The sequence below is a fragment of the Lepidochelys olivacea genome (genome assembly GCF_965140295.1).
Source record: "Lepidochelys olivacea isolate rLepOli2 genome assembly, chromosome: 13".
Taxonomy (NCBI): domain Eukaryota; kingdom Metazoa; phylum Chordata; order Testudines; family Cheloniidae; genus Lepidochelys; species Lepidochelys olivacea.
Genome location: NC_140423.1, coordinates 20,331,593 through 20,349,331, shown reverse-complemented (window position 1 = coordinate 20,349,331; position 17,739 = coordinate 20,331,593). Strand labels below are relative to the sequence as shown.

The 17,739-nt window shown below is 41.4% G+C and overlaps 1 protein-coding gene across 1 annotated transcript in view; it reads right to left on the bottom strand.

Moving 5' to 3' along the window:
* STK4 (serine/threonine kinase 4) overlaps window positions 1–17,739 on the bottom strand; it is a 77,018-nt gene that overhangs the window by 52,142 nt on the left and 7,137 nt on the right. The window contains exons 3-9 of the mRNA XM_084645552.1: window positions 13,088–13,216; window positions 11,355–11,469; window positions 10,632–10,796; window positions 10,016–10,183; window positions 8,805–8,942; window positions 7,115–7,243; window positions 3,314–3,500 (exon numbers count right to left, since the gene is read on the bottom strand). Coding sequence (XP_084501678.1) covers window positions 3,314–3,500; window positions 7,115–7,243; window positions 8,805–8,942; window positions 10,016–10,183; window positions 10,632–10,796; window positions 11,355–11,469; window positions 13,088–13,216 — 1,031 coding nt within the window. The remainder of the gene's footprint in view (window positions 1–3,313; window positions 3,501–7,114; window positions 7,244–8,804; window positions 8,943–10,015; window positions 10,184–10,631; window positions 10,797–11,354; window positions 11,470–13,087; window positions 13,217–17,739) is intronic.

Below are 17,739 nucleotides of genomic sequence, written 5' to 3'. Positions count from 1 at the left end.
ACTGCTGCTATGTAAAAGAATTTAGATCTTTATACTGTATTCACCTGAACACTCTTTACCATGATTTGCTAGACCAGTTATTTGAAAGACAGATCACTTAATACATGAATTAATGAAAATTCTCCAATTCCAATGCATTAAAATTACCATTATTTCACCCACTTAAGATTTTGAAAAATCCTTCCTCAAAAGAGTTCTGCTGCTGGTTTGATGACTTTTTATAGCTCAATCAATTTAACTGAACTTCAGGAGAACATTAACATGGAAATAAGTTGAAAAAATGGAGCATTCGAGGCAATTCACAGGAAAAGCATTTGCAAACTCCTAAGAGATTATTGCCTAGCCATCTCCCCAAGAAACAGTTATTCAAAGGAATATTAATATGGACAGTGCACTGGGCTGCACTTAGAAATTCAATATTATTCTATTGGAGGGGGTGGAAAGAAAGAAAAAAGGAGTGTAAGCTAAATTTTAACCTGATATGGTAATTTTCCAAATGATGAAATCAACAAACCAACTGCATTGAAGATATATATATATTTTTTTAAATGTAGGTACTCCTTTGACAGCAAGAGCAAAAATGCTGAATGAAACCAAGCTGCTCTGGATCCTCTTGAAATTATGGCATTAAATGTACATGTACATGAAAGTAGTGTGCACAAAAGTGACGTTGCCGCTTGCACCAGGAACCTCACATTCATTCCTCAGACTGAGGAAGTCCTCTGACACTTCCAAATGTTTAGAAGCTCATCTTCCAATTCAAGCAGCAGCTGCCAGCAGCCTGTTCTGGAGCTCCCTCTTCTGGTTAGATGCTAAGACATATCCAACAACTGCAGTAGCCATTGTAGGATGTCCCTAACCACAAAATAAATGCTGGTTTTAAAGTTGGGTGTTTCATCTGTGAAAGTAAAATAACCACATACATCCTCTATAGAGAGAGTAATTGGAGGACAGAACTATTTATTTTCAGTTTGTAAGGACCACAAACTTTTGAGGTGAAGGTGAATGTAAGTGATGGTAAGTGAACTGAAATAGGCCAAAAATGAAGGGGTTTAGCATTGTTCAACTTTGTAATTGATACATTAATTCACATCAAAGAGCAATTCCCTCTTCCATCCAAGTTTAAACAGAATTTTGGTAGCATTCTTCCCTTAGTGTGAAGTTAGTGAATAGTTAACAAGTGATAGCAGAGGTGTGGGGAAATACTCAAAAGTGGAAGACTGATCATAGGCTTTTTTCTTAGAACAGAAAACAAAACACCCTTTAGATTTCTGCTCCCTTGAAAACTTGAAAAGCCATATTACTCAGATTCTTTAAAAGGAAAAAACTCAGTATGTTTTCTGTTTCTGAACAACTGGTATTCTCACCTTAAACAGCCCTTGCCACATCTTCTTGGGCAATCATTTAAATTACAGTAAACTACTGTACATAGATGCCTGATTTTCCATCTCTCTCCTTGTCACAGACTATTATCCCGTTTCAGTCATGCTAACACTGAAATGCAAGTCAGCTTTGATAACTCCGTTTCCTTTCTTCCCATTGTTATAAAAGCAGACTTCCCCTGTTACTTATGGCTAATCAATATTTGCCAAAGTTTGAAATTTCAGCAGAAAAGCCAGAGTTTGCAGAGCTCTGTATCGATTTGTAAGCATATTACTATGTGCTCCCTCTTCTGTTAGAAAAAACTGTCTTCACCGAGAGAAGATGGTGAGTCTAAAGAGCCAACAAGTGGAAAAGAGTTTCCATTTGACAGAACTAAGGAATTCCTGGGAAAAGTACTTCTTCTTCTTTAGTGATTTGTATAATGTTTATACCCAATTATTCTTAGCTGGTCTAATCCAGTGGTCTCCAACCTTTTTACTCCCAAAATCACTTTTTGAATTTAAGGGCAATCCAGTATCTACCCCGCCCCTTCCCCAAAGCCCCACCCTGCTCACTCCATCCCCCCCTTTCTCCCCCACCCTCACTCACTTTCACCAGGCTGGGGCAGGGGTTTGGGAGTAGGTGCAGGCTCTGGGCTGGGACCGAGGGGTTCACAGTGTGGGAGCAGGCTCCGGGCTGAGCCTGGGGCAGGGGGTTGGGGTGCAGGAGGGGGTTTGGGGTGCTGGCTCTGGGATGGGGCTTGGGTGCAGGAGGAGGTTCAAGGCTAGCGTGCAGCCTCCTGCCAGTACTTACCTCAGGCAGCGTCGCAGCGAGGCTAAGGCAGGCTCCCTGCCTGCCCCGGCCCCATGCCGCTCCCGGAAGGGGCCAATGCACCCCCTACTAAAGTCACAAATCTTTGTATTGATTGTTTCCATGGGAGTTCAGTAACTGAGAACTTAAACTCAGATCACCAGTGCTTCTTTTTTATATTTTAAAAAAGTAGTACTGTTGCACTTTCTCCCATGTCACCTCAATGCCTGGGAGGAACTCCCTGTAAACATCTGCAAAGCCATTGCATTGTCCTCCTTAAAGCTCTCCTCTGCCACGATGCCTACAAAAAACACCATCTCACCCCCACACCCATACCCTCCCAGATAGTGCTAGACAGCTGGTGTGCTGTGACTGCTACTTGTCACATTGTCCACTTTTGTTTTGTTACCACCTTGCGTTCTCCCTGTATGTTATATTCACCGGTTGTCTCATTTTATATTCAGATTGCAAGCTCTTCAGGGCAGGCATCATCTTTTTTGTTAAGTGTTGGCACAATGGGCCCTGATTCATGACTGGGAACCCAAGGCACACTCACAATACAAATAACCAATACTACTTGACTTTTTAGAAGTAAAATCTCTCTAATAAAATGCTTGCATCTACTGAGTGGAACCAGGACAACAGAGAGCACCTAGTAACTTCAGACAGCACATCTCCTTAGAAACAGGAAGTGAGGCTGACATGCCATAATAGAAAAACCATTAACTGAATTCAAAGTTAGAAAACCCAGGATGGAGTTTAACTAGTAATTTATAATTATTTAGTATTTTTTGTCAAGGGAAGTTAGAGCAACATTAAGAGTATCTACAATAAATAGCATAGTGAAAGTACATAAAATTACCATAAAACTAATATGTCCCATTGGCAGAGCAGCTTGCTGAAAGCTATTACTCACTGTAATTAAAACATCCTTAGCTGCCATACAGAAGACATTTATTGTAATAATCTTAACTTTCCGTTACATTTAGCTTTCTCCCTTCTGCTGACATTTTATCCTACTATGGCCTCACTGTACTTTTTGACCACAGACATTCATGTGTTTTTCCCCACTTCAACCTTTGCATTTTCATCTGTGTGTGAATTAGGGACTATATAATCATTAAAAATAAGGAGTTCTTACTCTTCATGGTCCCCTCTTCTTCCTCTTCTTCCGTGTTTATTACCATTGTACCCAGCTGGGATTCCAGGGTTCCATCATGTTCTATCATGGTATTGGCTCCATCACTCATTGTACTGGCAGCTCTTATAGTACCAGTCTCATCTCCACTTGTCCGCACCATGGTACCCGAATCTGTTTCATCTTCTTCCTGTAGGAGGATGCAAGACATGCATTTACTGATCAGAGTTATCTTCTTTTTTTTTTTTTATTAAATAAAAAAGACTGGCAACATTCAAAGGGAACTGGTACCAACTTCCAATATTTCTTTGGTATCAGAGTTTTACAAAATTTTTGTAAGGTCAGCAAGATGTAACGAATTATGCCTTTTGTTCTCTCCTTCCTATTCCCAAATGGGTAATGAAAGATCTTCTCCATTCCTTTTCCTCTAGCTTTATCTATTGTTAGAAATATGCTGGGATGACCACTTTGCAGACTGAAGTCTTCCACTTAACTACATAAGAGCAATATTAGCAGTACAAGCGTCCCAACACAGCCAGCTGGCATCTGAGCCCTGACCCAATGGCCTATCACTAGGAGTAATTAAGTCGCAATACTCATTCAGCCCTTACTGTCTCTAAGGGCAGGTCTACACTATGGGGTTAAGTCGACTTAAGTTACGCAACTCCAGCTACGTGAACTTAGGTTGACTTATTGTGGTGTCTACACCATGCTGGGTCGATGGGAGAAACTCTCCCGGCGACTTACTTTATACTTCTCATTCCGGTGGAGTACCGGAGTTGATGGGGGAGCAATCAGCGGTCGCCTTAGCAGGTCTTCACTAGACCCACTAAATCGACCCCCGGTGGATCGATCCCTGCAGCATAGATGTGTAGACAAGCCCAAAGATTGCCAGATACAGTTGACCTAAAATTCCATTCTGAAATGATCTAGAGATCACTGAACAGTTATTAGATGGCAGCAGTATTCAGTCTAGTCTATAGTGTGTGTGTGCATGCTGAAGAGATAATGCCAAACTTTAGAAGCTGAGATTTAAAATAGTTCATCACTAGTAATAAACTCTTAAGGAATTGAAATAAACTGAATTTGCAAGCCTTTAAAAAAAGAAAAGAAAAAGAACTGTACATTAAAATCAAACCCAGTCATTTTTTTCAGAGAATATTTTTTTCCATTTGTTACCACACATTAACATTGTGACAGATATTGCAATCCCACGCAGCATCTTCGGGAGAACATACTGTATGATAGTTATGATTGGGTTGTGTAACATTGTGGGCCAGGGACTGCACAAAACTCCAGAGGGAGGAGGGTTGCACAGCTTCACCACGAACTAAAAATAGTGCGCAGTGATTAAGGTGAAACACTCAGATTGTAAAAACTAAAGAGGTACCAACCCCAGGGAGGCTTGCACATACTAGTTCAAAGTTGGTATTCCAGAGGCTAACAGACAAAGAAAGAGCTTTTGGTATAAAAATGCTGCATTTAAACTGACTCTTGACCCTTCTCTCTGATCCAGCAAATGGACAGGACCTTCTGAGCAAAGGGGATCCCAACCCTTGTGGAAAGTCTGCAAAGACCTGGGGCCCTGCTAAGATAGAAAGACTGAGGGGTGACCTCTGGTAAGCTTTAAGCATGCATATAGAAACTTCTGTTTTCTCTGTAATGCGTTTACCTTAAGAATAAAGGTGGTTGCTTAGAAAGAGCAGTGTGGTAATTTGTAACTGCTGGCAATATGCTGTTCACAGTCTTTAGAGAGAAAGCAACACTCAGGCACTGGCCTTTAGGCAGGCTGGCTTGCTGGGTATAGCACAGTAAAAGCCCAGGAGCTGTACAGCTTTAAAAGGTCAGAAGGGAGCAGGACAAGGACAAATTGCTTCAGTTTTCCCAATAGCAAGGAAGCAGAAGTGAGCATGTACGATCTTGTGCTCGGTGTGGTTCGTAGCACATGTTCCAAGCAGTTGTGGTGCTGACTACTGTGCCTTGCATAAAACTGGTCACCAAATCCAGTCCGCCCCCAAACTATAGCTCCAACACAAGGCCTGCCGGGTGCTATGAGCTGCACTAAGCAAGAGACAAGTGCACACAGATGCCCACTTCTACCTCCCTGCTGTTGAAAAAATCGCAGCAGTTTGGTGGGGGAGGGTAGGACTCAGCGGCCATGCATATTCGGGGTTGGGGGGAGGGATATCAATACTTGACACTGCCGTGAATTTCATAAAAAAAATCATCCATGATGTTCACAAGGCCACTTGTTATAAGTGGTAAGCCCCCAGTTGCTGTGTATATGTGATTGTGGCCTTTGTGATCCAAGCTAGTGTCACAGGGCTAACGCGCACACGTCTCACAGAGCTACAATACAAGGTCTCACCACTGTCAACATGGTGTCCCACCCTGCCCTCCTCCAGTGCCTCCATGTCTGAGGCCTCTGTCCCACTAAGGGTGCTGGTAGTTCACAGCCGAACCTCTTGAACACCAAACCGAGAAGACTGGGAAAAGGATGAACTTCAAAAGTTAATGGGGGGGGGAGGGGATGAAGTTTTACTGCAGGTGGGCAATAAACTCCCCCTCCAGCATTGTGAGACGCTGCAGCAGAAAACCTACAGTGCCACGGAAGCTCTTGGTAACTCTTCCCTTCTAGCAGCGGTAATGTGGCAGGGCAGAGAGGCCACAGGAAAACATTTACACTAGAGGAATCCTTCCACCTCCAACTATCTGGTATCAGCTGTCAGTGATGCAATCACAATTCAGACACATAAGCAGCTGCACATAACCTTAAAGTCAATATCATGTTGACACTGTGAGTAAAGATTACTTCCATCCCAAAGCACAATGCAGCCCTAACTTCACAGTGAGGAAACACTGCATTTAACAAACCTATATTTCATTGCAAAGCATGCTATTCAAATCTAGTTTCAGAAGAGGCTTGCTCTATAGAATAACCGTCTGTTGTCCATTTTATTCAGTCAGGTTGAAACTGACGGAGCATGCTTCAAGTTGGCTTTTGAAAAACCACCACTCACACTACAACACTTATTCAAAAGTCAAAACGTAGCATCTGAACAAGCAATTACTTAGTCTGCAACTCTGGACTGAAAAAAAGCACAGAACTCAAGCTCACAGCACTGCACCATCAAAAGAAGTCTAAGCACACATCCCCTCTCCTTAAATTTGTGTCTGTTTCTTCTTGTAAGTATGAAGTTTCTATAAAGGGGTTTCTAAATCAGGAAGATGGTATGAAGAAAACAACATACTTGTGTTATATGGCAAAATAGAACACATCAAAGACTACAAACAAAAGGCCTCTCTACTATAGGAAAAACTCAATCCAGACGGGAAAATATATTTGAAGTCTTCTACAAATTTATTACATATCTTTAAAAGTATTTTCTTGGGCTAGTAACTGTCCTGTGGTAGGTGTTGTGTCTACGTTCTGCTGACTCACTAAGGCAAGTAGCTCAATACGGTTGAATATAAAGGAGGTGGGAGTGGGCTAATAGAGAGCAGCTACAGGACATGAGTTGAGCAGTCCTAAGCTAAAAAACCCAGGAAAAAATCAACGCTGGAATCAGTGACTGAGCTGAACACTATGTAGTATTATTATTAATTTCTGTGTTAAAGCAGCCAGTGGGGTCCTAATCCAAGACTAGGGCTCCTAGGTGTTATGATAATACAAACAATGACATCAGCTGGAATTTTAGACTCTACCACATATGTGGACTACTTTAGAGCAGTTTGGGAAAGGCACCTACTCGCACATATATCAGCATCAATATTTTAAAGTTATTGTGTCCATTAAACACTCACTGAGTTTTCTTCATCATCTTGATCCAATTCACGCTGTTGTGCTTCCTGACGTTTCAGTTTAACGTCCATTGCCTCATTAATCAAGTCCCGCAGGATTGACGCTCCTTTTGCGCTTTTAACAAATGGATGCTAAAAAAGTAGATATATTTTATAAGCAGCAAATATGAAGACAAAGCAGTAAAACGCTGTTACCCAGAGCTATGCCTATCCCTGCTGAATTACAGTTGGTGTACACAACCAAGTAAAAACTCTATAATAAACTTTTATTTCATAATTTACCCTTTTAGTGATAGAGAATGAGAGACCCATACTGAGTCACGCTAAAAGGGCATTCCTGTATGACCCTGCATTCATACTTTATTTCTGAACTGTCATATCTAGAAATGAGATAAATTCATGACACCCAAGATAACACTATGGCTATCGCTTTCCAATAAGAGGCCAACAGTCTGCCTTCGTTATTTGCCTTCTGCTTCTGACATTCTAAGGATCAACTGAAAAGCCATAGAGATAATCCCTTGATAATGCTTCAGGAACCAAGATGCACCTCTGTCATGGAAAGGAAGAGGTACTTTAGAGGAAAAAACTGGGGCTCCTCTAACATGGTGCAGAGGGCAGGTAACCTCCATCAGCTCAAAGACAGCAAAAGGAAGGTTAGTTATTAAAACGCAGAGAGTGCTTTAGAAATTGATTAGCTTTGCTTGGATCTCTGTATGTAGTAGCCTCTGAGGCAGAGGTGGGCAAACTACGGCCTGCGGGACCATCCTGCTCAGCCCCTGAGTTCCTGGCCGGGAAGGCTAGGCCCCAGCCCCTCCCCCGCTGTCTCCTCTCCCCTGCAGCCACGCCCCCGCGCAGACAGTGCTCTGGACAGCGGAGCTGCATGCTCATGGAGGGCAGCTCAGCAGTGTGTCTAGCTCCAGCCGGGCAGTGCGGCTGCCAGACATGCTGCTCTGAGCTGCATGGTAAGGGGGCTAGGGGGTTGGATGGGGCAGAGGTTCACGGGGGGTGGGATCAGAGGACGGGGAACATGGGGGGCGGTTGGATAAGCGTGGGATAAGAAGGCGGCCTGTCGGGGGCAGGGGTGTGGATGGGGGCAGGGCCTCAGGCGGTCAGGGGACAAGGAGCAGGGGGGCTTGGATGGGTCAGGGGACGGATAGGGGATGGGAGCCAGGCTGTTTGGTGAAGCACAGCCTTCCCTACCCAGTCCTCCATACAGTTTTGGAACCCTGATGTGGCGGCCAAAAAGTTTGCCCACCCCTGCTCTGAGGTCACAGAACAACTAGAGGCAAATTGGGATAGCTAGGAAATGGAGGACTTTGACATAACATAATCAGATATGGCTCTTTTCTAAGCATAGGGTCAGTTAAGGGATAAACTGTATGGCTTAATAGTAAGTGCCAGGATTTCTCTTTCTCAAAATCTTGAAACACTGACAAAAGCCTGGGGGCACAAAGATGTGTGTACGAGTATGGGAACAGAAAGTAGGAGACGGTCTAATTTCTAGGGAAGAAACTAAAGGTTTAAAAACCTCACGCAACTTGATCTTACACTGTACAAGTTGTACAGGGGAAGCACGAAGGGAAACCAACATCTCAAATTGCACAAATACTCATTGCCTGCACTGCGGTTTGTTTAGTTAAGAACTCCCTCCGATACCCTCTGAAAGCACCCCAGGTAACAAACAGCAAACCTGGAGAAGCTGTGTAGCAGTTGCTCTTTGTTCAGGACTTTTCACAAGACACTGTTTTACAAAGTCCGTAAAGTTGTCTGACCAGAGTTCTGGCTTCCGGAATGTTGGAGGAGGATTTGTAGGAATCATAAAAATTGCCTGATAATAAAAATAAAATAAGTATTGTTCTAGAGTTAACTGATTTTGGAAATCTTTAAGATAAAAAACACAGAACAGACATAGATCAGAGCATAGAGACAGACCCTTGCAAAGTTATTCATGTACCAAAACCCTCTGTGGCTTCTCAAGTCTTTATGCCAATGCTATGTATATTCCCCTCCGAAGAGAGCAAGGGATTTGTACTCCGCACGTTTCCTCCTATGGCAAAGCCACTATTTTGCATAGAGGGTGACATCTGCTATTTTAAACCACTAAAAGTCCTTTACTAAAAATGAAAGAGAAAAACAGGTGCGTAATACAGGATACCCACTGCATGGACACATTCCACCACTCAAGGGATGGAACTCCCAAAAGAGGTTTGCCTCTGAAAAGTCCCTTACCCAAAAATACCACGGTGGAAAGCAATGGAGTAACAAAATGGTGGGAATTACCAATGATCTTGTTCCTTCAGAACATCTCCTTACAGGAACTGACCTCGAACAAAAACACTGGTGTACACTAAATCTAGTGAGAATTAGGATGGCAAAGATTGGAAACAATATGACCAAGTGGAAGCGGAGGAATGGACCCCACAGGCAAATGTGGAGACCCTAAGCAAAGACTGGAGCACTGACTGACACATTGTCCTCTAGCAACATGCTGTACTCCCAAGGAACTATTCGAGATAAGTGATAACACCAGATCTTGGCTGAGATTTTGGACCAATAAGCTATGATGATGACCTGAAAAATTGTGTTTACTGGTGGTTGTGACGAAAAGATTCACTTTGGATCAAACTCAAGACTACCCATTTCCACGCATGCATATTCTGAACAAATCTGGTAATTTCGCATGCCTTGACACAAAAGAATCGAGTTGACAGATTCTCCTTTGAATATTTTTTTTCCCTATTTTACTAAATATTAAAAAGCACAGGTTAAAAAAAGAGCTTGCTCATTTTCTCTAGGTTAAAAGCTAGATAGCATCTTATAAAATGTTTATTCAGCTAACTGCCAACAGAGGCTACCTGCATTCTGCAAGAGAGCTATATTTGAAGAGGCCTCAGTCCTTACCCTCATTGGATGAATATCTGCATATGGTGGTTTTCCTTCAGCCATTTCTATTGAAGTGATTCCCAGTGACCAGATATCTGCTACACAGTTATACCCTATTTCTTGGATCACTTCTGGAGCCATCCAAAATGGGGTTCCTATAACTGTGTTCCGTTTTGCCATGGTATCCTAAAATGGAAGGGGGGGGGGAGAAGAGAGCAGAAGAACAGACAATTTGGCAAGCAGAAGGAACAACTTTGCTAGCTATTCATTAATAACACTCTCCCTAAAGATTATACACAAAAATGATTCAGTTAAGACTGAAATAAGGAATTTTGCACATCAGGATTTAGATGCACTGGCAGAGCTGTGTGGGGACTCAGTAGAAAACAGTAGATGTTACTACAGTATGTGCTACTACACACAACTGTTTTGGTGCTTTAGTTCTCTGAACAAGAAAGCCAGAGTGTCAGCCCGCCTGTCCCTCCTCTGGGCCCCACTGCAGTGCATGTGCAATGCATTCATGTAGTGCTAAACAATTGAATTTAGCATAATCTCTCCAGTAAGTGTTTCACTTGTACCTGTAGGCTGAATGAGACATTTCTACATACACAACCCAAGTAACAATTTTACTCACTGTAAGTTGGCCTGCTACCCCAAAATCTGCAAGTTTAGCATGTCCTTCTGTATTTAATAATATATTTCCAGCTTTGATATCTCTGTGTATTTTCCTCATAAAATGCAGATATTCTAGTCCTTTGAGGGTTGCTTGTACTATTGTAGCTATTTCCTCTTCCGTCAACTAAAGGGAAAAAAAAAAAGCAGTTAGATTGGTATCTCATGCTGAAGACAGACATTTCCTTGAAATACAAATACTAGATTCCCATACCAACTAGCAGAAAATTCTAGGCAGTTCCAGTTACCAAGATATAGTATTATCTATACACAGTACAACTGGTTTACTTGGTCTCCCTTCATGTATTTCATGTGCATGGCCCTTTCACAGGTAACTTGCTATTACATGACCAATGTGACTAGACAAGGTCAGCTATAAAAATCCCAGCACTGAAAAAAATCAGTATTCTATTTTTTCAGACATACAGATCATTTTAATCAGAAAACATTACATTAAACTTGAAGGATGAAGTTAGCTACCTAGCTAAACATCCTGGTTTTTAGGAGTGCTGGGCACTTGCAGTTCACAGGACAGCTAATGAGAGCTCAGGATGCTCGGGAAAAATCAGGCCAAAGAACTACACATAGACTACTACAAAGCTACTTACTATAATATGTAATATTTAGAATGGATACTTAAAACACGGCATTGTATAAATATGGATTGTAAGGGGAAAGGACATACTGTTTTATTTCGTAATCGAATTATATCAGACACAGATCCAGCTCCACAATACTCCATGACTATCCACAGGTCCGTGTTCTTAAAATAGCTGCCATAATACTTGACTACGTGGGGACTATGAAAAATTAGAGAGAGAGTCAGATATTATTGATTAAAGCAATTTTATAAATAGGAGCACAATATAAAGCACAGCCAAAAAAAGACGCTAAGAGTTCAGGGTCAGACTTGGGATCCCAGACTTCAGGCTGATATAAGAGTGCAGGAAATGCTCATATCCTGCATTTGGGGATTTCCTCTTAAATACCATAACAACCATTCCTCCCAGTTCTGCAATTTAGTTCCGAGACATGATGCATTTTACTAATCTAATAAGAGTTAGGTCTTTACAGTACACTAGATCAGTTTATCTTATCTACAGCTACTACCTGGCTGCCCAAGAAGCAATAAGCTACTCTATATTAACATATCAAATCATGAGAATGACCCTCTGTCCTTTAGAAAGAAGCCAAAAGCTGTAAAAATGGAACAGTTATAAATGGACCAAAAATAAACTTACTCTGCTCTATGAATGACACTCTCTCATATAAGAATTTAAATGTTGATATCAGAAGAGTTAGTCACCATGTAGGAGTCTCCCCAGAATGTTTGTGCAGAGAACAGAGCTATTCCATGATTCACTATCCCTACTGCTCACAAGTGTCGAGCAGTTGGGCAAAATGAAAGGTCCCATTTTAGGCCTTCTACTCTCTCTTTTAAAAAGAAAACACTCAAAGAAGCCTAATGAATTTTGTAAATTAATTCACAGAATACTTTATGAACTGGTTCTAAAAAAGTTACATTTTATTGAGTCAGACAACGATTACCAGAAGGAAGAGGGAACAGCTGTAGAAGTGTACTCAGCAGAATTATAAATCATTGTGTCCATGTTTTAGTACTGCAAATCTTATTCATATTAAGCTTTGTTGCTTGCTTGCAGTTTAAAAAATAAAGTTCCTCAGACTGGAGGCTTAACACTAGACTAAGTAAGGACTTAGAAATGGTATGTGGCTTTTAAATATTTAACCAAGGGAAACACTTTTGTAGCAGGAGGGCAGTTGTGTATATGATCTCTTCATAAGCTTTTCTGCTCAGACAGTTTTTTCAAAGGAAATGAGTGAAATCAGTGGGAGATACACAGGGCCTGGTCTTTCATAATACAACCACCCTACTTGTGCAAGAGGAATTTTGAGTGTCCTCCAACTTAGTCACATATTTTAATGCACAAAAATCTGCACACGCTAGTGATGGCTCTGCAAATGAGAATTCTGTCACCTTTGCAGACAGCACACTAGCCTGTACATATGTAAAGTGAAACACATAAGTGGAACTCAGGTGGAGGCATACTGAGGTGGTGGGGGGAAGGGAGGGGGAGAAAGAGAAAGAAAAAAACAAAAAAAAAAAAACATGCATACATCGCCTGCTCTTTCAGTTTTCCAAATGGCACTTATTGTAAAAAAATGTAGATAGTCTATTAAACTAGACTGAGGAGAAGCCAGCATAAGAATATTTTTAAAAAAACGTAATGTAAATCATGTCTCTGATAAATGTTGACTAGTCCACCTCAGTCCAACAGCTGGTCTCACTTCTGAGAAGTGTTTAATACAACACAGTGTTTCCTAGATTCAACTGCTAAGCAGATCACATGCAATACTTTTCTTAAGGGGTTGCAGATGGGATTAATTGCATGCACTTACCTGTCACATTGCTGCATTATGGATATTTCTTTTATGATCTCCTGCAGGTCAGACTCAACAGGAACCTGTTTAATTGCAACAACTTGACCTGTTTCTTTATGAATAGCTTTGAATACACTCCCATAGGATCTGTAACAATCAAAATGTGAAATACTAAATACAAGCAATACAACAGGTTAAAAACTGGCACACTTTCTGGTTTACACTTAGAGGTGCATCATAATCTGGAAAAAAGGGAACATTGTTTAATGACCTCTCCTACTAAGAATATCTTAATAATTGATTTTTTGAACACCGCATCCAACTTGGACATAATAAAACAGGAGTATTTGCAAAACTTCAGTTAATCTACAAGCTCCTGGTGCTATAGTAACAATGAGAAATACCTAGGAAAGATGCTAATCACCATTCCCAATAACCTTAAATACACCTTTTTACCCAAACTCCAGCAAACTCATTTGTCTAAACTATTTTCAATATAGATTTAACTGAGGTGCAGTAAAAAACTGGTCTATACAGGTTTTTATATCATGCTCATCACCATAGTAACTGAACAACATGACTATACATCTGTCACTTGTTGGTTCTCTCATCCTCTCCCCAGAGGGAGAAACATGTGCACTGGAGTGTCTTCTTCTGGTAGCTTTTTCTGTCTGTTTGAATACAAGATATATCTGTTGATATATGTTTATATTAGAGAAGGCAAAGTGAAAAAAGTGAGCTTTGAACTTGGAACGGAAGGTGGTGAGGTTTACGATGGTCCTTAGTGTCTGATCAAGTTCATTCCAGTGTCTTGGACCAGCCCCGAGAAAGTTCCGTCTCCCACATAACAAACTTTATTCTTATTATTGAGTTCCATTGTGCCAGAGGAGTGAAGCTGTCAATCACAGTCCTCATCCCAGAGCTTTAGGCCATCTTGAGGAATGCTACATACTTTTATATATAGGCACATGGTATAGGAGTTTCATATTTTGCATGTTTAAAATTATGTTTTCATCCATTTCCAAATAAGGTACAGCAACAATTTCCTATAATGCATACAGAACAACTCTTGAGAAATGAGTGGATGTCATGGCAATAAATTTGCAGGCAACAGGGAAGTAAACCCAACTGTCACTTATATCCATCTAATTCATGAGGTACAGGGATGGTGTCCAGATTATCTCAGACGGAAGTAAAGCACTGCAATAGTTTCAAAGATGCAGGAAAAAATAGGATAACACAGGGACTTTGTTCCTAGATGAATTAATGCAGCATGGATTCTCACAAGACACGGCTCTGACCACAATATAGAGAAATCTTCAGGGCTTGATGGAGACGTAGCCAAGAAAGTCTCTATTTCACAGCACCACACAGTAAACATTGTATAAGATGTTCCGAGATAAGCAAATTAGAAAGACAAAGAAATAAGATGGGTTTGCCCCTACACTCCAATATTACGTTTTTCTACAAAATCAAGGTATTTGGATAACCCTCTCACCCCAAAAATTAAATCAAGTTATTGCTTCAATGAACAAGAGGATCTGAATAAGAAATTTCCTTTGAGACAGCAGGGCTTGGAATAAATAAGTTATAATTTCTTATAAAACTATAAATAAATACAAAAGAATTAACATAAGAATTTACTTTTCTGAGGCTCTCCGTTTTTTATTACCAACCTCTCCTCCAACATTAGTCTCTACTATAACTATTCCTAAATCTTGTCTCAAACACAGTTGTCTGTCTCCACTGATATACTGTAATTCAAATAGACCAAATATGTTCCAGCTATCTTGATGAAGAAAAACTTTTCCAGCATTAGTTTGTACACTGTGAGAGGTTTAGACTTCAACACTGTATTCAGTTATTGCGGTTTTAGAATTTCACACAGCACTTAACTGTTTAACTGGATGCCAGTTAGTAAGAATTTACAGTCCACCCATTTTGCCAGAACTAGATATTATTACAGGGCACTAGTGTAGTGTCAGTTTCATGGGTTCATCTTGAAATAGACTACTAAGTTTACAGAAGTTGTCTCTCATGATTTGTTCAACATATCTTATTCAGTCACAGTATAGGATTAAAAAGAAGAGCCTGAGCATCAGAATGCAAGCTAACCTTAACTTTTATGTTTCTTCTAGTTAGCATCTTCCCCCTAGACTCCACTGAACTTCCAACAAGGGGTTTTAAGATGAAAAGGAAAACGTTTTAAGTTTCAGTTTTCAATGTTCAGCATTAATACAACTCTTCAGGTTCTCCACTTAGGAGTAGGGAAGTATTTTTTTTCCCCTCCTACACTTTGTGGGGAAATATGCCTCCCACTCTTGCTATTCTAGTGTTATGTATTTTTTGCTTGCCTCTGTGTCTTGGTTTACAATTAATTTCTGGTTTTTATACTTCAGTAACGAGGTGATGTTTTCTAGCTATAACCTGTACATTAAAAACCAGAAAAACAAAAGGGCTACTGTGTGTAACGCCCAACAATTGAAATGGTCATTTTTATTCTCAACAATTTAATTCTTCTCTTACTTAATTTATGGGTTTCAGAGTAACAGCCGTGTTAGTCTGTATTCGCAAAAAGAAAAGGAGTACTTGTGGCACCTTAGAGACTAACCAATTTATTTGAGCATGAGCTTTCGTGAGCTACAGCTCACTTCATCGGATGCATGCCGTGGAAACTGCAGCAGACTTTATTTATACACAGAGAATATGAAAAAATACCTCCTCCCACCCCACTGTCCTGCCGGTAATAGCTTATCTAAAGTGATCATCAGGTGGGCCATTTCCAGCACAAATCCAGGTTTTCTCACCCTCCACCCCCCCACACAAATTCACTCTCCTGCTGGTGATAGCCCATCCAAAGTGACAACTCTTTACACAATGTGCATGATAATTAAGTTGGGCCATTTCCTGCACAAATCCAGGTTCTCTCACCCCCTCACCCCCCTCCCAAAAACCACACACACAAACTCACTATCCTGCTGGTAATAGCTCATCCAAAGTGACCATTCTCCCTACAATGTGCATAATTAAGGTGGGCCATTTCCAGCACAAATCCAGGTTTTCTCACATCCCCCCCACCCCCATACACACACAAACTCACTCTCCTGCTGGTAATAGCTCATCCAAACTGACCACTCTCCAAGTTTAAATCCAAGTTAAACCAGAACATCTGGGGGGAGGGGGGGTAGGAAAAAACAAGAGGAAATAGGCTACCTTGCATAATGACTTAGCCACTCCCAGTCTCTATTTCAGCCTAAATTAATAGTATCCAATTTGCAAATGAATTCCAATTCAGCAGTTTCTCGCTGGAGTCTGGATTTGAAGTGTTTTTGTTTTAAGATAGCGACCTTCATGTCTGTGATTGCGTGACCAGAGAGATTGAAGTGTTCTCCGACTGGTTTATGAATGTTATAATTCTTGACATCTGATTTGTGTCCATTTATTCTTTTACGTAGAGACTGTCCAGTTTGACCAATGTACATGGCAGAGGGGCATTGCTGGCACATGATGGCATATATCACATTGGTGGATGTGCAGGTATACGAGCCTCTGATAGTGTGGCTGATGTTATTAGGCCCTGTGATGGTGTCCCCTGAATAGATATGTGGGCACAATTGGCAACGGGCTTTGTTGCAAGGATAACCTGGTGGCTGAACTTTGTGACTTTGTGCTTACCCATAACTATTTCACATTTGGGGACAATGTATACCTTCAGATCAGCGGCACTGCTATGGGTACCCGCATGGCCCCACAGTATGCCAACATTTTTATGGCTGATTTAGAACAACGCTTCCTCAGCTCTCGTCCCCTAAAGCCCCTACTCTACTTGCGCTATATTGATGACATCTTCATCATCTGGACCCATGGAAAAGAAGCCCTTGAGGAATTCCACCATGATTTCAACAATTTCCATCCCACCACCAACCTCAGCCTGGTCCAGTCCCCACAAGAGATCCACTTCCTGGACACTACAGTGCTAATAAACAATGGTCACATAAACACCACCCTATACCGGAAACCTACTGACCGCTATTCCTACCTGCATGCCTCCAGCTTTCACCCTGACCACACCACACGATCCGTCGTCTACAGCCAAGCTCTGCGATACACCGCATTTGCTCCAACCCCTCAGACAGAGACAAACACCTACAAGATCTCTGTCAAGCTTTCTTACAACTACAATACCCACCTGCTGAAGTAAAGAAACAGATTGATAGAGCCAGAAGAGTTCCCAGAAGTTACCTACTACAGGACAGCCTAACAAAGAAAATAACAGAACGCCACTAGCCGTCACCTTCAGCCCCCAACTAAAACCCCTCCAACGCATTATTAAGGATCTACAACCTATCCTAAAGGATGACCCAACACTCTCACAAATCTTGGGAGACAGGCCAGTCCTTGCCTACAGACAGCCCCGCAACCTGAAGCAAATACTCACCAACAACCACATACCACACAACAGAACCACTAACCCAGGAACTTATCCTTGCAACAAAGCCCGTTGCCAATTGTGCCCACATATCTATTCAGGGGACACCATCACAGGGCCTAATAACATCAGCCACACTATCAGAGGCTCGTATACCTGCACATCCACCAATGTGATATATGCCATCATGTGCCAGCAATGCCCCTCTGCCATGTACATTGGTCAAACTGGACAGTCTCTA